General features: G+C 38.1%; 1 protein-coding gene across 3 annotated transcripts in view; it reads left to right on the top strand.

The window, feature by feature from the left end:
• Positions 1–25,139, top strand: part of LOC139938174 (dynein axonemal heavy chain 6-like) — a 98,724-nt gene that overhangs the window by 709 nt on the left and 72,876 nt on the right. For 2 of the 3 annotated variants that reach the window (XM_071933584.1, XM_071933568.1), the window contains exons 2-23: positions 1,005–1,478; positions 2,926–3,101; positions 4,206–4,528; positions 5,790–5,929; positions 6,822–6,857; positions 8,573–8,740; positions 9,559–9,671; positions 10,240–10,302; positions 10,802–11,069; positions 12,159–12,279; positions 13,672–13,923; positions 14,704–14,840; positions 15,305–15,420; positions 16,746–16,879; positions 17,556–17,667; positions 18,555–18,673; positions 19,153–19,379; positions 20,123–20,245; positions 20,970–21,143; positions 22,114–22,332; positions 22,883–22,969; positions 23,862–24,064. In XM_071933584.1, the coding sequence (XP_071789685.1) occupies positions 1,029–1,478; positions 2,926–3,101; positions 4,206–4,528; positions 5,790–5,929; positions 6,822–6,857; positions 8,573–8,740; positions 9,559–9,671; positions 10,240–10,302; positions 10,802–11,069; positions 12,159–12,279; positions 13,672–13,923; positions 14,704–14,840; positions 15,305–15,420; positions 16,746–16,879; positions 17,556–17,667; positions 18,555–18,673; positions 19,153–19,379; positions 20,123–20,245; positions 20,970–21,143; positions 22,114–22,332; positions 22,883–22,969; positions 23,862–24,064 (3,761 nt within the window). In that variant the 5' untranslated portion in view covers positions 1,005–1,028. The remainder of the gene's footprint in view (positions 1–1,004; positions 1,479–2,925; positions 3,102–4,205; positions 4,529–5,789; positions 5,930–6,821; positions 6,858–8,572; positions 8,741–9,558; positions 9,672–10,239; positions 10,303–10,801; positions 11,070–12,158; positions 12,280–13,671; positions 13,924–14,703; positions 14,841–15,304; positions 15,421–16,745; positions 16,880–17,555; positions 17,668–18,554; positions 18,674–19,152; positions 19,380–20,122; positions 20,246–20,969; positions 21,144–22,113; positions 22,333–22,882; positions 22,970–23,861; positions 24,065–25,139) is intronic. The other variant, XM_071933575.1, reaches the window with a different exon arrangement.

Here is a 25,139-nt window from a genome sequence, read left to right as displayed (position 1 = left end):
TCAGTCCCACTATAGTCCCATAAAAAGCTTTAGATCATGTTATAAAGTTATTAGTAATAACATTACAAATAATTGGAATATAATTACCGAGTGGGTGCCGTGTTTGCAAGGTGCCGAGCTTGCAAGGTGCCAAGTTTGCAGGTGCCTAGTTTGCGAGGTGCCAAAGTGTCCGGTATTCCTAATTTACCTCTATCCATTTTTGTAAAAATTAGTGAAAAAGTGGTGGGACTGGCACCATACGGAAAGTCCTAGTATTATATTGAACTTTGCTTTGCAGTTCAGATAATAAAGTTTGATTCACAATCACACCTAAAGTAAATTTTATGTATTGTGGAATCGAGCTGGGATAACTTTCCATATGGTGCCACCACTTGTTCACCCTTTTTTACAAAAAGGAATATATCTCATTGAGGTAAATTAGATACTATATTATTTCATATCAAATGAATAAGTGGTGGCGCCATATGGAAACTTTTCCTCGAGCTGGTGTTTCAGGTTTTTTATTGCAACAGGGCAACAGTTCAGAAATTTTTGTTTTGTGTTGATAAATAGGCCTACAGCAGGAAAAACATCAACTTGAATTACAGGATGCGAAATGGTAGAAAAATAAATACTAAACGATAGACATTACTTAAAGGCAGTGGACACTATTGGTAATTACTCAAAATATTTAGCATAAAACCTTTCTTGGTGACAAGTAATGGGGAGAGGTTGGTGGTATAAAACATTGTGAGAAACGGCTCCCTCTGAAGTGCCATAGTTTTCGAGAAAGAAGAAATTTTCATAGGTTTGTTATTTTATGCTTATGTTGAGATACACCAACTGTGAAGGCTAGTCTTTGACAATTACCATACCAATAGTGTCCACTGCCTTTAAGCAAAAGTCAGAGTTATTTATTTATAAAAAAAAAAGAAAAAAAAAAAAAAAAAAGAAAAGGGCTATAGTATTAATTAACAATTGCTATATAAAAAAGTGTTATTTCAATTAGTGATTTTCTTCAACAGATTGATTATGAACTGTCATTAGCCATGGACACTCCACACTTCTCCGAGTCGGACTTAACTTCAGAGTCTGGAGTTGGGGGATCTCCTGCACCAATAGTTGACCTCGGCTACAGCGACTCCTCTCCAAACGCCAACAGTGAGTTGTTCGCAACGCCCTACACAAGCTCCAGGCCCGCCCAGAGTGCCCCAGCAACTTATCAGACCACCCCATTCGATAACATCTCCGCTGCGTTCCTCGACAGCACCTCTCCAGCTGTCAACCTCCTTCCAAGTCCTGCTGATGAGCTGCCCTCACGGACGTCCAAGACGGTCAAGTTTGCAGATACACCACAATATTTTCAGGCAACTAAGGCAGCTCAGAAGCGCGGCCTCGATCTGAAAGCGAGACTTTATGATCGACCGCAAGACGCACAAGTGTATAGAACCATCCGTCCAACAGGAGAGCAGAGCAAGAAAGCACAAAATGGAGTTAATGTAAGTATAATAATTAATTTCTGTGCTGCTTTATTATTGCTATGGCAAGCTGAAAGTTTCAGTAGGCCCCTACATTGTAAGTGTTAATAAATGTGTACAAATTATATCTTTAAAGAACACACATTTCCTTTAGCTTGGACGCTTTGGACGTGTATTATTTTTTATGAAATAAATATATGGTTGGAAATATGCTTAAAAAGTAAAACACAGTAATTATAATAATTTATTGTCTGTTTTTTTATTACACTTCTTGGAAATGGAAAAAGACTGCATGAAAAAAAAAACCTATATCAAAAAGCCAAATACATTTCACCCATGAACCAAATTCACACACAAAGAGTTTAGTTTGAACCACAATGTGTTATATTTAAACTCCATAGTCAGTTATAAAACAATAATGTTGTAGTCACCAATCCATACCCCAGTGTACTGTTGGCTTAAATTCCTTGAGAAAACCACAAACGGGTGACCTTGCTCAGTGGTAACCGCAAACCAGGCTTCCAGTAGATAACATTCAATCTTGGTGCTAGTGGTTTAATCTTAAAGAATGTAAACATACAGCTCAGCTGTCAGCGGAGAGTCCCGGAACATTCCCGAAGTTAATTTAAAGTAAAACAAATTGGAGCGGGAAGAAAAACGTCCCCGGGTTAGGCTGTCACAGTGTTTTCCCGGGGATAGTTTTGACAAGGTGCCTAATGAGAGTGTAAAATGACACTGTGTTTGATTCCCTTCAAATTTTTTTTTCAAGCACAGTTTTTGTCAAAATCCAAAAACATTTGATGACATTTCAAATACGGAATTGTTTTACTAGTTTTAATATTACATTCCTTAAATTTTTTCAATCTAAACAGCAACACAACTCCTCTTTTTATTGTACCCATTTGTTTGTGATGACCTCACGTTTTAAATTTTGTTATATACAAAACATGTACCGGATAAAAAGACACTTTGAATTGTTTAATTGTGAGGTTGGAGACATTAAATTTTTTTCTGTTTTTCTTGAGGACTCTTTTTTATTCAAAATATGCTTCCTTACTTTTAAAGACAGTGTACACTATTGGTAATTGTCAAAGTCTTCTCACTTGGTGTATCTCAACATATATACGCATAAAATAACAAACCTGTGAAAATTTGAGCTTGATCGTTCGTTGGAGTTGCGAGATAACTATGAAAGAAAAAAACACCCTTGTCACACGTAGTTGTGTGCTTTCAGATGCTTAAATTACCACTTCAAAGGGAGCCGTTTCTCACAATGTTTTATACTATCAACCTCTCCCCTTACTGGTTACCAAGTAAGGTTTTATGCCAATAATTATTTTAAGTAATTACCAATAGTGTCCACTGCCTTTAAAACAAAGTATCAGTCCTGTGTATTAGTCAGTAGTTCTAACCCATACTGAGTATCAGATGACAGTGTCACTAACCATTGTCTCATCTCCTCCTGTAGGGACATTCCAATGGGGCAGTGGTGCCTCGTCCTCCCCCCTCTAGAGTCCCAGGTCCTGGAGGAGCATTAAGAACCACCTTGTACAAGCGAGACCATACTAGGATCCGTATGAAGAGACAAGGGAGCAAATCCTCTCTCCACGAAGAAGAGCCAAAGCAGCAGAAAGCAGACCAAATGTAAATATTTCTAAGTAAGATTGGAAACTTTTCATGGTGGAAGTATGTATAATCGGGTGAGGTTTCCAGTAGCACCATGTGTAAATTTCTTCTGAGTAGTGTTGGTTCTAAAAACCAGGTTTTTTTCAGAACCATACATCTCTTAAGAGATTTACACATGGTGCTACCGCAAACCTCACCGGGGTAAATATTTCTAGTACAGCCCAAACAGTGCCCTTACTGAGGTCTAGAAAGGTTTGCGGTAACACCATGTAATGACTATTTCTAATGAGTTGGGGTGGTTCTGAAAAGAACTGTTGGTTTGAACTCGACGTTTTCGATCAGTATGCTCTGATCGTCTTCTGGAGAAAGCTGAACTCTGATGCTGCATTCTGCTTAAGTACTGTGGAGGCGGATTAGCTTGGTGATGCACGAAGGCGGGAAATAGAGGCAGGAAATGAAGCTCGGTGATGCGTGGTGAAACCAATGGGTTTTTTCAGAACCACCCCAACTCATTAGAGATAGTCATTTACTTGGTATTACCGCAAACCTTTCTATATTATATTTCCACCATGCAAAGTTTCAAATCTTACTTACTGAGGTCAATGAAGACCTTTCATTGGGTGAGAGTTTTGCGCTGTGCGTGTGTATGTTTCCATTGTTTTGGCCTCCGCAAGGTTGGCCAATGAAAGGTGTCTATAGGCCTACCAGTTTTTGTAACTATATAACAGACTCTAAACATTTCCCTTAGCATTGGTTTATCGTATTTACCTTTAGAAATTAACCTTCATAAAACTTGATTGCATTTGACATGGCTAATTGTCTATACTAACAGCTTATGAAATCTCGAGTGTGAAAATTATTTACTCACATAATGCAAATTAAGCCTAGAAGATTCCCAGCGTGCTCTGTCTTCATGACCCCTTAAACACATTTTTTGGTTGAAGAATTTGGTCAATTCAGTGGACAGTGTCTATTTGAAAAACTTGATTTTGCTGTTTGTTTTGCAAAAGAAATATCTAATTGCAGAGTCTTTCTCAAAGGCTAAATGACAACAAAGCCAAAGGACTGTTGGTTGGTAGGCAGTTTGCAATAGCTAATTCTCTTTTCTGCCTTTTGTTTTAGCGAGACACCACAAGTACCTTTAACTGACCCAGAAACAAATGAAGAAGTCAAGTGTGCAACACCAGAGAAGACTCCTAGGAGGGAAGCACTCCAACAAACGAACTCCGATACCAATTTTAACATAGAAGGGGTCACCAGTGACTTATCTGTAGCCCCCACATCCCTTCTAATGCAGCTGACTAAGAAGGAGTTTACACCGGATCCTTCAGTTTATTCGGACAAGGACGACTCTGCATCTCGCCCCTCTTCCCCATCTGGATCCAGAAAGCAAGATCCCAGGCTGGTGTTTATGTACCTCAAGACCAACAAGTTTGATGATACAGGTACATCTCTTCTCTTATCAGAGCTGTAAACATCTCACACCAATTTGCCCATAGACCTATCCATTTCAGCCCCCACGTGCAGGTGCTGCTTGCTGCGCTGCAATTGCTGGGATGCTGGAAGTGCAAGTTTTTGTACACAGTAGATGCAGTAACAAACAATACCCGTAGCTTTTTATTTGAATGAAGTGTTTTTCTCAACGGTTTTCAAAATTTCCCCACCTAGTAAGCTTTACAAAATGATGTTAAACATGCTGATTGAATGTTTGAAACTAAACAGAAAGTGAGTACTGTAATTCTGTTTGAAAAATCTTGTTGATGTAACAAATTTTATACCAGACAGTGCAGTTTCCATGATGTATCAGACTTAAAAAGTAAAACCTTTTGTCTGCGCCATTGTCAGGATTAAAGATGCTATGTCAGATTTTTGGCCCCAAACATTAAAAAATATATTTTTTTTGAGTGAATGGTATTTCAAAGAGTATCACCCGCTCTAACGAAAAAAAAGTTTAACTTTTACTTTTAATGGTCAGGAACCATGACAAAAATTTTAAACGTTTCTTATAAAACACATAAGAATTGGTCACGTGATATATTGTCGGGATCCTGACAAAAACTAGTTTTGAGCACTTTATTTCACTGCTACTAATAATTGGCGGACTTTTTCGAGCAATGGCTCAAATGAAAGCTTGTAACTTTCTCGACCCCCATCAAAAATTTTCGGTCAAATCGGCCAAAAATCTGACATAGCATCTTTAAGCTTTTGTTTAGTGACAAATATCTAAGGTCAGTGTTTTACATTGCTATGTTCATGCTGTCCTGTCACAGAAGTTGTGAAAATAATTGAGAAAGAAACCTATTACATAAAAAGTAATCAAAACTCAAATTTGTCTATGTCTTCGTGTACAAACTATTGCGCTGCTGCAACCTAGCAATGGCAGAGTACAGAACTCGCCAGTGTTGGCCTAAATGGATCGATCTATAGACGATGTGACCTATGTTTACATTCAAACCGCCCTCCTTTCGAAAAAACACTGTATACGTCATGTTTCGCTGGACAAAAAGACATGTAGTCATGCTAAGATCGCATACACTTTCTAGCTGGCTGCCAAAACACAAAGGTTTTGCCCGGCGGTATGTGCGCGAATCATGTTATGGTTTTCGTGTGACGTCAGAGGTCACATCGTCTATAGAAGAAGAAATGCTGTATAATGTTTATGATAAAATATTTATTATGTCTTTGCTTGTTTCTATGACTTTTTAGCTCCAGAGATAGACAGTCTGAGCTATCACCTGCGTAGGATGAGGCATGCCATGGAGTTAGTAGTCGAACTACCTAGACATGGACCCATGGTCAAGAAAGAAATGATTGGCATTGAAGATAGATTACTGGAACCAGCAAAGGTACAAGTTCTGTTCTCATAACTACCATGAGGTTTTGAGTTGGAAGAATATTGCTAATAAGTAATAGTTTTTTGTTTTTTTCTTTTCTTAGTTATTACATTTAGTTGTCTTCCATTGTTGCTTCATATCCTGAGTGAGTTAAAGCTCAGTTTGTGGTAAATTTGCATTTGAAAGTTCATTAATAATAAAAGAAGAAAGCAAACTTGTACTGAAGAAAAGCATGAAATAACCTGTGGACTAATGTATAGGTTGTTCGGCTGTAGCTGTTTACGTGCATCCAAAAACTCAATGGAATAGGGACCTAGGCAGGTGCAGTGTGAAAGTGGGCAAGGGTAACCCTGGGATAACAAAAACTTCTTGGGTTTCCCCAGGGTGTATTCCAGAGGTATATAGTCAAAGGATTTGGTTACTTTTTGTAACACAAAACACAATGTCCACAGATTTTACATTAAACTTACACTGTTTGAAGATAATGATAGTTGAAAGCGTACCTTAAAATATTAGTTGCTGAGGTGCTGTAGTTTTTGAGAAATGAGTAAAACAATGTCATGAAAATACGTTTTTACATGCTAAAATAATTTCCGTCTCATGATCACTGAGAAGAAAATTATTTTCATGACATTGTTTTACTCATTTCTCAAAACCTACAGCACCTCAGCAAGTAATATTTTCAGGGAAGCTTTCTACCATCATTATCTTCAAACGGTGTGAGTTTACTGTAAATATGTAGACATTGTGTTTTTTGTCCTACAAAAAGTACATAGACCCTTTAAGAGATGTAGTGTAAAAAAGGTTTATTGAAAGTGAAGGCACTTTGAAACAATATTTTAAAGGCACCTAACAAATTTGCCTATTATTATTAAGATGAAATGTTCTTCTCCCCTAAATCTAGCAAAGCATTGAGGTCCAGATGAAAAGAAAACAGGAGGTATTGTAATCAGTGTGGACAAAAATTGTGACTGCTGTGTTTCAAATCATGTAGACTGTAGCCTATTGTAGGTTTAGGGTGAATTTGATTTCATATAAGGTACATGTAGCTGGATACAATTTTGTTTGGCCATAGGTTTTTGGTGGATGGGGTTTTGGTGCATCGGGTTTTGATGGATTGGGGTTTTGGTGGATCTTACCTGTAGCATGTGCAGGGCTGAGATTCTTCTGCCTTTTGGCAGAATTCAGACTTTCCGATTTAAAAAAAAACATCTTTGTTTTCAGTCAACTTTTTAAAATCTCAGACTTTGGTAATTTGATTTTTGAACCTGTCACTTTCTGGGATTTATCCTTTCATATCCTTTCTTTACTAGTGCATCAGACGAGTAAAACAATTGTTTCTTGTCACAATAAATGCGGAATATGGTGGTCAAAGACCAAAGAGAGATTGTTTTTAAGTTCACATAATGGTTTGACAAGTCTTGAGCTATGATCGCGATCAAATTTAGTTCTGATTTCTGGTAAATAGACCATTTCATTAAGCTCCGCCCCATTGCGTATTGACCAATCACAACGCAACGAAGGTCCGACACGCAACGAAGGTCTGACAAATAAGGTCCGACATGCGTGCGCGTATTGGCGCGCACGTGCGTCATGGGCGGAGCCTACTGGATCGGTCTATTGTGAAATGGTCCCTCACAAGGGTTCTAAGCTCATCAAAGGGCCTTTAGACTGTTGTAACCTAAAAAGTATTTAAACAAATTCCCACTGTAAAATCAGTGTTATTTTAGTCTATACAAGTCTTCTTGTTGGCTTCTGCTTAATTACTTCATTTTGTTTCCTTCATGCATCAAAGCAATTTATGATGGAACCCAAGGTTTCCATATGTTTAACTACAAGCAAGACTTGCACGCTCTGATGAAATGTTTTGTTAAATCCAGGGATGAAAAGATGGAGACTTGTTCATGTCTGTCTCAGTGAAAGAAGTAGGCTTATATCTTCAGATATCAAGAAATCCTGCTCTTTGATCTACTTCTCTATCACTGAGGATTCAGTTTCCAGATGCTCCTTTTTTTAAGGAGATTTAAACAAATCTATAACTCCAAAGGTCGATTTCACAAAAGACCAAGATTGATTGTAAGATTTGTGTAAATCTTAAGTGCTAAGCAAAGTGTGATGTAACAATACAGTCACTTGCAATACTGACAACTCATCTTAAGATGAATCTTAATGCTTTATGAAATCAGGGCTGGATTTCACAAAGGTAGTCCTAACTTAGGACTAGTCCTAGGCAATGCTAAGAGATAGGACTTGTGCTAAGTTAGGACCAGTAGTTATCCTAACTTAGGACAAGTCCTATCTTTTAGCATTGCCTAGGACTAGTCCTAAGTTAGGACTACCTTTGTGAAATCCACCCCAGGCCTTGAGGATTAGTATTGATGAAAAAATGACATCATATTAACATATATCACATGTACTTGTAGTTTCAGACCTTCGTTTGTCAGCGATGACTCTCACCTAGTTTAGAAATTGTGACCACATTGTATTAGTTTAGTATGACATTACACTAACTCACTGAGATGTAGTTTGCATGTTGAGTGTTGAGATGCATGTATTGTAGTGGCGTAAAAAAAATTGAAGTGATTTTTGTAGCGTTAAGACTCACCTAAGTCATAACCTGCTGAAATAATAATTGTTTCATGTTTTTTTACGCAGTACTTATTTGGTAGGCCCGAAGACCCAGGGGAATTTGTCTACGCCCTTCCACGTGAGCGATACAACCCTAGAGGGCGCTATAACCCTTACAGCCTACAAGTTGTGTCCCCGCAAGAAGCCAGAACATCTAAGATGTACTTTACAGCGAGTGGGGCTTCAGTTACTCTGGTAAGAATCTAAAATAAAGCAATAAATATAATAATAATAATAACAATAATAATAATAATAATAATAATAATAATAATAATAATAATAATAATAATAATAATGGACACTTAATAAAGCGCCGGTATCCGCCGCAAGCAACGCTCATGGCACTACTCTACAAAAGAACAACTATTATGCAATAAATGAATCTGATTTTGATGGCATAGCTTACTCTGTATATAATAAACCTGCTTACAGATAGTAAACTTGTTAGATCACTTGTTTATATAAAAGGTACAGCCTTTTAAATGACGCTATATACACCTCACAGAGTTTATGAAAACTAATTGTCAGGCGACTAGGCCCAGTTTCATGGCTTTGCTTACCGTAAGCAAAGAATCGGCGATTACAGCACTTGCACTAAGCGTATTTCACAGGTACGAAGGGAAATTGTGCTTGTGTGCATGCGTACTCCATGTTACTATAAGCATTGTTTGACTACACAGCTAGTGCATAAATTCGGTTCTTGCAGAGTATGGTAATTATATTTCAGCCTAGTCGTCAGACTCACCCTGTATTATGTTCCATTTAATACGGTCTGAACCACCCTTTAAATAAAATGGAAAGTTCCTCCATTCATAAAAATGCAAATTTGAAATTGTAAGCACAGAATTTGCCAGTAAGCAGAGCCATAAGAAATTGGGCATCGGTCACTTGGGTGTTTTAACATGTCATGTAAAAACAATGTGAACTAAAGAAACCCCAAGGCCACATAGAACTGTACTGTAAAACTTGCCTATTTTGATGTTAACGATAAGTTTGATTATTCCTTGATGCAGTGTATTCAAGATGGTGATGTCGAGTATGAAGAGCTAACACCCACAATGCACTGGCTTTATGAACGTCGTGTCTTCCATGCTATATTTGACCTTCCAGTCTTTGTCAAGTTCAGGTACAGTTTCTTCTAGAGTTCTCAAGTTTTATTAATATTTGGAAATACATAACACTTCTGTTTCCCATCAGACATGTGTGATTCAGAATTTATCTTCAAACAAAATTGGCGCTCGGCTTGAAATGGCAAAGTACTCTGATTTGGATCCACTCGTTTTTATGCCAATGTTGTATCTCTCCTCACCAGAATAGGTTTCGAGATATTCGTACATATACCTGTATACATGGACTCTTTTAGGAAATACAATGTTGTTGCATGAACTGGTGATAAAATGTTAATCTTTTATACATCTTTTGATAATGCTTTTAAAAGTATTTTTTGAAAAGATTTAAAGCTTTCTCCAGAAGACGATCAGAGCATACTGATCGAAACGTCTAGTTGAAACCAACGGTTCTTTTCAGAACCAGACCCAACTCATTAGATATAGTCATTACATGGTGTTACCGCAAACCTTTCTTTACCGTATTTCCACCATGCAAAGTTTCAAATCCTACTTAAAAGATTCATTGTAATTTTGCATTCAGTCAATTTGCCAAAATTAATTTATGGCCATTGTTTTCTTGTTTAGAATCTGGAAAGCATTCAAGATGTGGAAAAATAACGTCCGAGCACACAAGAAGTCAAACAGCAAGTGAGTTTTAATGAATAATTCAAATCAACTAGACAGACCTTGGAAAACAGACAATGTATCTCAAAAAACAAACTAAGTTGTTATGTTTTACACTGTTTTACTACAAAAATTTTGAACAAGAAGTAAGTTTGTCTTTAGACTCTTCAGAGATTTCCTCTTTTCCAATTTAAATCTTATGATGTGGAACAGAGACTAAACTAGGCCTACTTTCATGTAACTGATTTAGCACAAAAAGGTAGATAAGCACAACAAATTTAAAATGCTTGCCAAAATAAGGTCACCAATCAAAGTACCTTGTCACATGCTTAGCTTAGATTTTTCCCTTTTTTCTCCTAACTCACTAAACGAATTAAGCCCAAACTTTCACTGGTTTGTTATTTCATGTATATGGTTGATCACACAAAATATGACCACTGTCATGACTGTCTGCAACCATTTTGTTATCTCTACCAACCGTGTATAATACCTTTAATGACTTTGTTTTGCCATCAACTCTAAGAGCTGTTATGGGTCGTCAGCTCTTCACTGCCAATGAGATCCTGCAACGTTGTCTTCTTCACATCCGGAGCCAGTGTGAAGCAGCCTGTAGTAGCTTGAGTGGTGAGGGTACCGGGGACAAGGAGATCACATTGATAAAGGTGGATCCACACACTATGCTGACCCTTGACACGTTCTGCCAACAACAAGCTGAGCAGTGTGACACTGCGCTGCTCAAACTCATGCACATGAGGGATAAGATTGTCCGACTTGCATTTGAATGCTGTGCGGTAAGGTTGCCATTTTTGTAGTGTTTTTTTAAGATGGATACTGAATTGTTAAACGTACTCATACATGTAGTTCCTTTGCCCAAAGAATCTAGTTTGCTATGAAGATAAAAAGATACATTCACCTTAGATTTGGGTATTTCTTTTTACTTTTTTCAAGGAGTGGATGTAAGTTTTTCAGATTTATATGGAGGTCCAGATTTTTATGGAAGTGGAGGAAATTTTCTGGATTTTTGTTTACCCATAATAGCTGGGGAACATTTTAACAAAATAAAAGAAATTTTAATCGCATGGTAGCTCCTAGTCATAACAAACAGCGCCCTCAATGGTGCCACTTTGACAGTCTCTGTACTGTATTTGCGATGTCATAATAACAATAATAATAATGATAATAATAATAATATTAATAATCGGACAAGTAGTTCAGAGTTCAGACTAGTATACAAATATTGACTGCTTCGAGTGCTATGGTTAAAACTATGACTCCCGAGGTGATCCCGGAGCGTTCTATAAAATAGAACGCTACGGGGGATCACCGAGGGAGTCATATTTTTAACCATTGCACGAGTAAAAGCAGTCAATATTTTTTTTATAACACCCCAAACATTCCTAAATACTGTACAGTACTATTATTATTAAGTTACAGACCTGAATGCTACAATCCACAGATTGCAAACACTTTTACTTAATGCTGCATGTAGTGTATTGCCATGCAATCTGAAATGGTTACAGACTACATGTATTAGTTTATCATCCTCGTACACGCAACGGACGTCTGGGTACTGCCCGCCGTGTGATAGTCTGTCGGACTAGCGCACAGCGCCGTGTGCTAGTCTTCGGACTAGCGCATGGCAAACCGATGCACTATCACACGGCCGTCGTCTAGCAAAACTAAGACATGTCATGTGACGCACTCTAAACCAATGAGCAGGCAGAATACTTGCAAGGGGTGTTATAATAGTTCATAGTAGGACTCAATTTGTCCTGGTCGTTAAAATAATCAATTTTTATGTTTTCAAGCTGTTAGATGTGTAATCCATATAAATAAATCTAATAGATAAATGGGTACATTGTTTTTTTTTTTTCTTGCAGAAAGTTGCTGAGATGGAGGGGGTCACACAGCCACTGCATCCCAACTCGGGACCGCTGACCAAAAAGGTGGATCTCAATAAAAACAAATCAGCAGTCAAGAAAGGCGGAGAAAAGCAAAAAAGTAAGTTGCATTGATGTCGACACTTAATATCGACTGTCAAGCTTCAAACCATGCTATTTTTGTATGATCAGTGCCAGAAGGCACATCATTCTAGCCATAAACTTGCAGACCTTCAACCTCGCTCTTGATGGGGCACATCAATTTTATTCCTGTTAAAGGGGCCCTTCTCTGTTGAAAATGTAAATTTGTATTAAATTATATTATATTTATTGGTGGTTTGTTTCATTAAAAAACTTTAGAGCGAATGTACGGTATGGTAACCGATAGGTCGAATTGCACTGGAACAATACATACAACTTCCTTAAAAGAAATTTGAAGCCGAAAGTAGTAGCCGAGCGGATAAGAGCACCGAACTCAAGCTCTGATGCTTCTGTTCAGCAGAGTGTGGGTTCGAATCCCGGTCGTGACACTTGTGTCCCTGAGCAAGACACTTAACTGTAATTGCTTCTCTCCACCCAGGGGTAAATGGGTACCTGTGAGGGTAGAGATGGTTCTTGTAATTGATTTAGCCGAGTAGCGCATATTAATGTTGCACAGGCTGCATACTCGAGGCTGTATACTAGATGGTTTAAGGAATGAATTAAGGCCCAGTGACCAGGGGTAATAATGTTGGAAGCACTTTGAGACGCCCTCCAGGTGTAAAAAGCGCTATATAAAAACTGGTTATTGTTATTATTATTACAAACTCGTACCCTTCATAGCATTTGATGAAGTCGTCGATAATAATAAAATAATAATAATAATGGAAATTTATATAGCGCCTATCCATGTAAACATGCTCCTGGGCGCTGAACAATTAATAGAAAACATATTGAAATCCATACAATTAAAACACCCATTAGAAAATACAGTAAACATATACATGCAGAAAACAATAAATGCAGAATTTGTACACAACCATCAATCAATGATTAAAAAGCACCTAGAATAAACCCTAGTTAAAAAACTGGAATGCTACATAAGCTCTTGCAGGTTTTTTTATTGTAACTAGTTAGTCTTTAAGTGCTGCCACTACCTTCCTTGTTTTACTAACAAACTGGGCAGGCTAAAGGAAATTTGCTTACAGACATCAGTGTATATTGGTAAAAAATAAAATATATATATTGTTTATCCTGATGCAAGTTTAACATCTATTAAATCGTTTGCAGTACCCACTGCTAAAACATAGGATTCGAACTGACTCTAGCCACTGGGAAATCTCGGTGGTCTTGTTGGTATGACTATGCTCTAGAACTACAAAGGTCGTGGGTTCAAATCCCACCCGAATAACATGCCTGTGATTTTTGGTCACAGAACTCGGGTAAGTACTGAGTATACAGTGCTAACAGACATTGTTGTATACGGGTAAAAAAAACAAAATGTATAAAGAGATTATTTGTATTTTTTTTCTAGAAACTGGTCCATCGTACACTGACATGGCGGAGTGGCGCAGTATCCTAAGTCGTCTGTGTAGCTTTCTACGCACAGCAGATTACCTCGTCTTAGAGATGCTTCATCGTCTAGTCAAGACGGCTGTACGCTCCCTCCAGGGCTTCCTTAGTACCTCCGTCACTACCGGTAACGATCTTGCTAAGAAACAAGCTGATGATGATGATGATGGTATGAGGGATGGGGATAGTTATGCTCCACGGAAGAAAACCGGAGGTAAATCACTTTGTGTAGTGTGCATTTAAAGCCATTGGACACTTTCGGTAAACAGTATTGTCCAAGACCCACACTTTGTGTATCACAACTTCTGTAAAAAATAACAAACCTGTGAAAATTTTGGCTCAATTGGTCATCGGAGTCGGGAGAAAATAACGGAAAACCCCATCCCTGTTTCCGCACGTTTCGCCGTGTCATGACATATGTTTAAAATAAATCTGTAATTCTCGATATCGAGAATTGATATTGTTTTAATGTTTTCTCCAAAAGTAAAGCATTTCAAGGAATAATATTTCAAGAGAAGTCTTTCATCATTACCTTCTGTGAACCCTGTAAGTTATTCGTAAATCTGTATACTTTAATTTTGTTTCTGTAACTAAAGTGTCCAATAGCTTTAAGACAATGCCATGTTTACCATAATTTGTGCTTGCATGTTGACTTCCTAATAATGGTGAGCTTGGCGAGCTTGGCAGATACTAGTCATGTGTGATGCTAGTCCAGTAGTTAGACTGCAGGACTCGCAATCGCAAGGTTGTGTGTTGGAATTCTACTAAGCTAAACACTGATTTCACAGCGGCTAGAATAAGTATTGTCGTCTAGTTACTGAATCACAATTGATTTGTGCAATTCATAATCATAGGCGTTAAACCAATGTTTGTATGAGAGATATTGGCTTTTCCCAGCTTGGTGTTTATATCCCTTGTGGGATCTTTCAGAGTTCCCTTGTCGAGATGATCTTAAGACAAACGGACAGTACTGTAATGTGTTTCTTTCCAATAGGTTTCTCCAGGAGGCAAGTCTTGGTTGAATCGGAGGATGGGGATGGATCGAGGCCAGTCTCTGCCAAGAAAGATGACACTCTCCACTTTGACTTTGAAAAACAGGAAGTAGAAAAAGCACCTGTGGATATTGATCAGGTAGGTGACAGACATTGGTTGACACAGGTCATGTGATGTACGCGGGTGATAGACATTGGTTGTGGTAGGTCATGTGATGTACACCTAACCTGAGTTGCCTTTCTGATATATCAGATTTGGGAAGCTCAGGTCAAAGGGCGTTGATGTGAGTGCTGTACCAGGCAAAAGATCAAATTCAATGCCATTTTTATTGAATGTCATAGAATTTATGAATAGACTTAAAAATCTCTTTACATTTGTACAGAACATACTGCAAAACAGTGGTATTTACACCATTTTAATGAGCGTTTAGAGACTTTTCAAATTTCCCCATTCTCATAAGGACTCTATCTATTGGAAGATGGGTGCATCATAAAACTGAACTACACAAAGACCTTAGATCTCCTCTTTAACCTTCCGGTTCCATGTTTTTCTATGTTTTCTGCCCTTTGTTTACTGTTGTTGTTTTTGTGGGTTTTTTTTAGGTTCTAGAAGACATCAAGCAGCAAGAGTTTGTTGAGATGCCCCCAGAGCCCGTCTTTGAGGTGCAGCTCGTACTAAACATTCCTGATTTGAAGAACAGGGCAAACTCAAGAGCAACGTAAGTTTCAGGAATATGGGACAGAGAGGGCGCTGTACAGGGCCCAGCATCAGAACATGAGTCTGGCACGTTTTTAGGCTGGTAGATGGACCCCTGATCGGCAGCGATTATACATTTTTCCAGTTTTGTGTTACAAGCTTTTTTTAGGATTTTGGTTAGACACTATATAGTTGCAGTATTTTGCAGATGTCTGTCGGAGCAATGTTAGTTGCTGTAATATGGGACAGAGAGGACCCTGTACAGAACATGAGATCAAAACATGATTATGTCAGGCTTTTAGGTTGGTAGTTGAACCCCTGATAAGCAGTGATTATACTCTTGTTGTTAAGCTTTGTGTTACAGGCCTTTAAGGGTTTTATTAATTTTGGTTTTACCCATACACCGATGTGTGTTAGCACTGTATACTTGGTACTTTCCCCGAGTCCTGTGAACAAACATCACAGGCATACTACTCGGGTGGGATTCGACCCCACAACCCTTGCAATTCTCTGATTCTAGAGCAGTGTCTTACCAACTAGACTACCAAGATAGCCCAGTAGCTAGCAGCAGTTTGAATCCTACATGTATGTTTTGGCAGCGGGTACCGGCAGTGGGTACTTTTAAGGATTGTTAGACGCTATATAGTAGTGGTATTTGGCAGACGTCTGTTCCAGACGACAAAGTCCTTTTCATACAGATCAATCAAAGACACCTTTCTCTCCTTGGTTGGTGACAATCATTTTTCATCCTACGATCCCATCATGCATTGGCTAGCGAACTGTGGTCATGACCTGGAGGATTAGGAAGTCAACTAAGTCTCTCTTCAAACATCCTTGAAACGTTGTTATCATTAACAAGTTGAACACTTTGAAGAGCACATCTTTCCATTTTTATTTTAAAAGCGTCCCTGAATGTAATAAGTACACAGTTTTGAGAGTCAAGTTTTCCTTTTTTGAAAGTCTGCTTCATTCGATAAGGAGAGCTGAAGCCACTGTGACAGGAAACTTCTCTCTATACCTTTTAGTTGTTACCAGATCAAAGCTATTGCCTTGCCTCATTTTTTAAAAATCGCAATTTTTCTAACTTTCTTGGTTGTTCTCAGAATTGTTTAAACATTGTAATGTATATTTTGAATGCTACTGTATAGCTTTGGTAAAAATTCTCTGACTGTTTTTTTTTTATACTTTATTTTATTTATAATGTGTAAGGGGGTTTTTAGTACTTTACTTTTTTATTGTCATGCGCCTTTCTTTGAACAGGTCTGGGATTGGCACAATATAAATTAACTATTATTATTATTTTCTTGTTTTGTGTCATGTTGATCTCCTTTTTTTCTGATATCTAAGGTCATCTAAGAAATCTTCCCGTTCCAGAATGGACAGTAGGAGCAAATCTAGCTCTTCATCGAAGAAAAAGAATGTGACGTTTCCTGATCAGGAACCTTTGTCTAGTAGCGACGACAGTGACTCTGAGAGCTCGGGTTAGTGTGCAGTTTCATTTTCTTCTGTTACTTCTTTCACAAATTATCATTGTAACTTTTTATTTGCATTTCATTGATCAGTTCTGGTTGTAATAGCAAAGAACTTTCAGAAAAGCAAATTTAATAAAACTATCCAAGAACCCCATGGAGAGAATTCAAGGAGCTGCGATAGTTTATTTCAGTTGTGACAACAAAAACGTAACTACATGTACATGCTAAAAGTTTGTGCATATTTTGTCACTGTTTTCTCCTGACTCATACTTCTCCTTTTTCTCCTTCAGCCCAAATTTTCACAGGTTTATTATTTCAAGTATTATGATCGATCAATTAAATTGCAGCTTCCTCCAGAAGACGATCAGAGCATACTGATCGAAACGTCAAGTTGAAACCAACGGTTCTATTCAGAACCACCCCAACTCTTTAGAGATAGTCATTACATGGTGTTACCGCAAACCTTTCCATATCATATTTCCACCATGCAAAGTTTCAAATCCTACTCATACAAATTATGTTAACTGTCTGTGACTAATTTGTCACCTCTACCAATTATGTGTAAAACCTTTGCAGCAATGGACCACTTCATGACGAAGCGCCATGAGAAATGGATTTTAGAATATGAGTTTTATAAATCCACGCACTTTTATTATTATTACACCTTTAATATTTTGTTGACTAGATGAGAGTGACACTGAGGAAGATTCCATCGCTGAGGGTCAGGAAGAAGAAGAAGAGATTGAAGTCATTACTGAGAAAAATGAGGATGAGAAGAATTATGCATACCCACAGAGGTCAGTAAATCAAAGGTCAATAGGTCAAAAATCACTAGCTTAAAGACACTGGACACTATTGGTAATTGTCAAAGACCAGTCTTCTCACTTGGTGTAGCTCAACATATGCATAAATTAACAAAACTTGAGCTCAATTGGTCGTTGAAGTTGCGAGATAATAATGAAAGAAGAAAAAACGTGTCGCACAAAGTTGTATGCTTTCAGATGCAATATTTCGAGACCTCAAATTCTAAATCTGAGTTTTCAAAATCAAATTCGCGGAAAATTACTTCTTTCTCGAAAACTACGTCACTTCAGAGGGAGCCGTTTCTCACAACATTTTTTAATATCAACCTCTCCCCATTACTTGTTAACAAGTAAAGTTTTGTGCTAATAATTATTTTGAGTAATTACCAATAGTTTCCACTGCCTTTAATATTACCTGCATTATGCACATACCCAAGCATAATGTATTCTTAAAGTTTCTGTTCTTCATCCCCAAAAAATGTAACACAAATAATAAACTTGTTTCAAAATTCAAGTTTCAATTCATTCTCTGCCTTGTTAAAGAGCCTTATTTATTGGTTAAATTATTGTTATGGCTTTGTACTGTTAAGTACATGTATAGAAACCAATGTGAGTTTGTATTGAATTGAATTGACTGTATCCTCAATGAGAAAATAAATGTAGCTGTTGCAAACTGCTTGCCAACCAAAATGACATATGATGTACATTTAAATAAATAGTCTGACCTTTCAACCCTAGCAGATTCTTTTTGTTTAGCCTTCGAGATAGACTTTGCTAATGGTCAAAACTTCATGCCATAAATTATTTTTTTGCAGGTATCCTCAATGTTCAGTTTGTGTAAAATTTTGATTTGAAAATCACCTTTTCCTTTTATTTATAAGAACGCCAAGATCTGAGGAGAAAGTTGACACTACCAAGGTGTTTGTTAGTCTTGCCCCAACTCCAAGAGAGTTCATGTCCAAGATTAGGGGTGTCATAGCTGGCTTGGAACACACAGTCGGTAAGTGCCAGAGTTGACATCATTTTCTTTAATTAAAAGTAGTGGTAAGTCATTGGTTTTGAAAGAATTGCTTCCATTATTGGCTAGTTTTGAGGAAATATCTTAGCAGGACTAATAGTTTTAGAAGAAAAGTTGGTTTTATAAGAATTCTCATCAAACTTTTCAAGAAACATTCTACCAATATAAACCTGTATCAAAAAAAATTGAAACATTTGTGATTAGATTGTGCTGTTATAAATGTTATGATTATTTATTTTCCTCCACAGATTATAAGTGATAAAAACTTGACAAGAACTATCCGAACATTTGTGTACCTTCTTCATTGCACTTAAGCACCTGAAACTTTCTTGGTATTCTAAACTGTTTACATATGAACACTGTGCTTAGATCATCCCCTTCATTGCTTTTGATGAACGCTCAGCAGCCACAACTTTGAAAGTACTTATTTAAAGGTTTTATTTCCATTTTTGAACTTGTAGGTCAGGTCGGAGCTCTTCAGCGTGACCCTTACCTCTCTGTCTTCTGGTCTTCGCCCCGCTATGATCTCAAGCTGTCCATGCCTATGGAGGATGACAATGAGAATAAGAAGAGGCCATGGCCAGACTTAGAGCTACTGTTCGGGGAGGACCCAGAGTACAAGACAATGGTGCACGACGTTCTCAGATTGGTTGTAGAGAATTTGGATGCCATTGTTGCGTATAGTAAGGTATGACAGGGGATGATTCAAGTAGTCTCTATTGTAATAAAACAGTTCCTTAAAAGTATTCACTTTTCCCTTTAAGCGCCAGCAGTAAATGAGCACAGAGAGTTTATAGACCTATTACTCTATTATGTTTAAATTCAACATTTGTTCACCTGGTAGGAGAGAAGCAATTTATGGTTAGGTGTCCTTCCCAAGGACATGATAACCATAAAATAGCCTCTTAAAGGGAATGGACACTATTTGTAATCACTCAAAATAATTGTTAGCACAAAACCTTACTTGGTAATGAGTAATGGGGAGAGGTTGGTAGTATAAAACAGCGTGAGAAACGGCTCCCTCTGAAGTGGAGTAGTTTTCGAGAAAGAAGTAATTTTCCACGAATTTGATTTCGAGAACTCAAGTTTTGAATTTGAGGTCTCGAAAAAAAAAGCATCTGAAAGCACACAACTTAGTGTGACAAGGGTGTTTTTTCTTTCATAGTTATCTCGCAACTCTGATGACCAATCGAGCTCAAATTTTCACAGGTTTGTTATTTTATGCATATGTTGAGATACAGCCAGTGAGAAGACTGGTCTTTTACATTTACCAATATAATAGTGTACCTTCCCTTTAAGGTACATTTCTACTGGATAGAGGGAGAGACCCACTGTTGGCGTTTAAAGAATTTTTTCTACTTTATAAGAAAAAGATATTCAAACTTGGATAATGTCTTAATTTCAAGAACTCGTCAATTCCATTTTCTTCAGAATTTTGAGCCGTACTGTGAGATGGTGCATTCAGCACGTCAAGTGAATGTGGAGCACTCTATGAGCAAACGCAGCTGGACGTCTGAGGAGTTTCACCATGTTCTCTCCACTCACACTGAAATGGTAATTATGTTAATAATAGAAATAACAGTACCGGAGTCTTATTCAGCACATGTACATGTGTCCACCAGTAAGGTACTCAAGGCGCTTGAATTAAGAGATACTTTTTAAAAATAGTTTTTTTAACCTTTGAGGTTTTGTTACTTTTTGAACTACAAGACCTAAATTTTAATTTAATTTGGATGAAAAATCACCTACATATAACAATTCAAGGTGAGGGCTACATGTACATTTAACTGATTTTGACTAAGTACCCAAATCAACTGTCAGCACTGGCATGTTATCACCTACTCCTGAGGCTGAAACAGGGTTACCCCCCACAATTTGTAAGAAGGTAGGCATGGGTATCATCCACTAGGAGCTTGGCTGGCAGAGCAGAATGCACTACCTTCCCAACTTGATTTACATAGCACCTTATAAGGGTTTAAATGTGCTTTGGCATACTGCCACTGCCAGAAGCACCGGGGAAAACCACTTTAGGTAAGATCCCAAAATGGACCTTATGTGAAACTGGAATCCAAGCCAAGGGATTCTTTAGCAGATGCTTGTATCACCCTCAGACAAAGGCACAACATCACTCTCTTCCAGCAGAAACTTAAAGCACACATGCCTGTTCATACTTGCTCAATTCCCATCAACTTCTTCTAGACCAGCGTCTTTGGATGGTTTACAGGAAAGTGCGCCTCACAAATGTATTATTATCGGGTTTTTTAAATTGTGTATGTAGATCCGCTCCATGAATGAGATGGAAACTGAACGTCGACGAAGCATGATCCAAGTCCTAGGTGAGAGCTTCAAGGACTCATGTCTGCCGTACCCCACCGAAGTGATAGAAGCCGTCCAAGCACGACTACCAGTTATTGCCAATGACAGGAATGAAAACTTGATTAAGGTCATTAAGGTAAGGATGTAGGATTTGAAACTTGGGGGGTACTATTAGGCGAGGTTTGCGGTAGAACCATGTGTAAGGATGCTGGTTTCAGAGTCTACTGTGGATAGGAGATGGGTTGGATGGGTATTTTTCTCATGATTAATTTACCATTGGGGAAACGTGTTCGCCCTTTCTCTCTTGATTCATTTTTAATGACAAATCTTGAAGCTTTAAAAAAGTCAAATAAGAGCATGTTCAAGTTAATTTAAAGTTCAACTATTTTGACTCCAACCCAGGCTGGTCGACCATTGGTTGACTACTGTGGTTGACCATTTGGAACCAGGCTCATGACCATGGTTTCTTCACTGATAGCCTGTTCCATGCTAACAGTTGTAAAGCGCATAGGGGAACCGGTGACACTATAGCAAAAATGCAGACGGCAATGGAAGAGTTGAATACCGTACTGATGGTTGTCTAGACTTCCAACGAGTCCGTCAATGCACCTTTGCAATGCAAGTCAGTGGTCAACCACGGGTTGACCGAGTTTACACACTTGAACTTGCTCTTTTTTGTAAAAACTGTAAACTCTGAGGTTTCGTGTTCTCATTATGGGAAAGCTCCATTGAAGATTTTATTTTTGCATCCTTTTCACCGGTGGGTGTGTTTACATTAAATAAATTCGGTCATTAAACTTAAATGATGAACAGTGGATATGCCTGGGGCAGTCAGTAGCCCCACTGGTTTGTGCATGATCCAATTCATTCCACTGTTTTGAAATGGAACCACATACGGATAACGGGTGTTAGTTGTCTGTAAATATAACATTGTCAGATGAAAAGGTTAATTTAATCTAGCCTCTTACTTTAACATGTGTAATGGAGCTTTCCATTAATGACTGGATACATGTTTACCTTTCACCTTGTTTTATTCTATCAATACTGCTGTGGTGAAACTTCAAGATTAGTTGAGACTAACAATATGTGTTGTTTTTACCTACAAGGGTGCATCCAAGAAACTTGATCATTTGCCCCAGACCGTGGAGGAGTTCGTAGAGCACCTTGCCTTCTTATCCCATACAGCATCAGAGTTGCCTAAGCTGGACCAGGAATATACAGTGGTTACCAGACTGTTCACCATCGCTAGGAATTTCAACATGCCGATCCAACCAGAGGAGCTGGCGCTGTATCAAACACTCATGCCAAGCTTCACACATCTCAAGGTGAGTGTTTGAGGTTTTGCAATTCCGCTAAACGTTTCCCGCTGGAAATCATGAATGCCTTGCACATAAAATTCAGGTTGAACTCAGTTGAAAGACCATGGAGATCATCATTTGATAAACAAAAAGAATTTTTCAATTTATGAGTTTAAACTCGTGAAAAATAGTTCTGAAAATAAGAGTTAGCTGTTGCAAACAACCTACCAACCAAATGGACGGATGAAAAAATGAAAACGAATGAAAAAAATAGTTAATGGCCTGACGTTTTGACCCTAGCAGAGTCTTTCTCGAAGGAAAAATAGTTCTGTTTAATTTTATTTTCAAGAAAGATGTCCAAAGAACATGACAAGGAAACTTATTTTTGAAGCATTTTCAATTCAACTTTGTATATTTTAGCATATGCCTACGCTAACCATTGCCTTTTCCTTAGTTTTCAATGACTTTATTTTGGGTGTGCTAGCCCTTTCTAATCTTTTTTCTTCTTAGCGTGCTAAGTTGTTTTCGGGCTGTACAAACGATATCTGATTCCTCTTTATATATTATTTGAAAACAGACTGTGATCATCTACTGTGAAGCCAAGAAAGATGAAAACATCAGTAAATTCAGTGATGACCTCAACAGCCACATCCAAGCCTTACAGGTAAGTTTATATCATGCCATAATGTGTTCCTTCTTTTTAGAAAATACCAGAAATATTTTCGACTTTGAGAGGGCAAGGCTATTTTTTTTTGCAAAAGGCATTTTCATTTAAAAAACTAATAGGAAACGTTTAACCCCACGTTTAACCCCACGCACGCAACATTAAACATAACGTCACCACTCCTCAGTGCGCCATGATATTCAATCGATTTCCGGCCGTATCCAGAAATCGTTGGATAACTGTCGATGTGATTGTTTTCTTGTGTTTATTTTGTAGAGGATGAAATTATCTTTTGAATGATTTTCACAGTTGTTTTGTTTGACTCACCAAATTCAAGCTTTCAGGTTGGAAACATAAGAGAGATAACAAAAAATTAGAAAACATTGTTTGCGTATCAAGTGAAACTTAATTTAGGTGGAAAGTTGTTCACACAAGTTTTCTCAACTTTAGTGTCGTCCAATCTTGAGATTGCGCTCTTTCTACGGCTGTTTGCTGCGTTATAATAGCAAGTTTATAACTCAAATTACACCATGTCAAACTGCGGGCGGGCGGTATGCGTTGTAGTACGCAGGGCGCCTCCAGGCGGTACGCGGGCTAAAGGGTAAAGGGGCACCAAGGCCTAGACGGGGGCAACAGAAGCCATGGCCTCTGTGTTAATAACTCAAGAGCGCAAGAGTGTTGTATAGTTGACTGTCGTTACAATAAGGTCGCTGGGACTGGCAAAATGACCTCTTTATAGCATGAATGTTGTTATAAGAGGACAGCAAAGCAAGAGAGCACAAAACAGAAATGAGATTTGGGACTTCAGAATGTACTCTGTACAAACACAACATCTTCTTTATAACAACTTTATAGTGTTCTTACTTGAGTGTACTTTTTCCCCTGAATACAGGCTGAAGCGTATGACATTCGGAATCACGTACAAGAGCCGATCCTCCTGAGCTCAGATACCTTGGCCGTCGTTGCTCTGGAGAATCTTAAACTACTACATGATGGACTGAGTACTATAACTACCAAGGCACGTAGCTATGCTAGCTACCAGGATCGCTTTGGTAGTTCTATCTCACGTCAGACCAAACAGAGAGGATTCTCAGAGTAAGTAAACTCGTTGGCTACTGCCACCTTCTTTGTCTAGATACCTATTATTAAACTACTTAATGATTGACTGAGTTCTCTAACTACCAAGGCACGTAGCTATGCTTGCTACCAGGATCGCTTTGGTAGTTCTATCTCACGTCAGACCAAACACAAAGGATTCTCGTAGTAAGTAGACATGTTGACCATTTGCACCTTCTTTGTCGAGGTACCCAAGTACAGTTTTAGCAATGAGTACTGGTTCGTCCTGCACTATGGAAGGTACCAGACTATTTTCCTTTCTGGTTTTGGTTTGCTTACATTACAACCTCTTACCCAGTGGTATACGATCTAACCGCCCTATTTGTTTCTTTCCCAGAATGCCTTGTTTGATTGTAAGTCTTTGAAGTGGATATTTTGATTAGTCCTGCAGTTGATCCATTCTGTGTTTGAAACTACGCAGAGTGCACTGTCAAAAGATGCATCAATTCAAAGAGCAACTGGCTTCTCTCATTCTTTTGAACTTGTCACTAAATTCAATTCATTCAATTCAATAAGGTGTTTATTAAAAACACCACAAAAATACATGACAGAAGTTAAAACGACTTAAGTTGGCGTGTTTACATTCATTATTGTTAAAAATTACAAAAAACAACAGCACACTGACTTAAAACGGAGAAGAAAAGCCGTAACTGTATATGTGTAACTGTATGCAGTGTAAGGTGGCCATGTAAAAAAGTGACTTAAAGGGTTAGTTACGTAGCTCAGTTGGTAGAGCTCCAGCATGTTAATCCTTAGGTCATTGGTTTCCACCGTAGCGATTTTGTCTTTGTTCAACCCCATGTCAAAATAAATAATATATCTCCTTTTAAAGACATTGGACACTATTGGTAATTGTCAAAGACCAGTCTTCTCACTTTGTGTATCTCAACATTGAGCTCAATTGGTCACCGAAGTTGCGAGATAATAATGAAAGACAAAAACAACCTTGCCACACGAAGTTGTGTGCTTTCAGGTGCTTGATTTCAAGACGTCAAATTCTAAATCTGAGATCTCGAAAGCGAATTCTTGGAAAATTACTTCTTTCTGGAAAACT

This window comes from Asterias amurensis, chromosome 1 (assembly GCF_032118995.1).
Source record: "Asterias amurensis chromosome 1, ASM3211899v1".
NCBI lineage: Eukaryota > Metazoa > Echinodermata > Asteroidea > Forcipulatida > Asteriidae > Asterias > Asterias amurensis.
The sequence above is the reverse complement of the archived record's forward strand: the minus strand, read 5'-3'. Positions and strand labels throughout refer to the sequence as shown.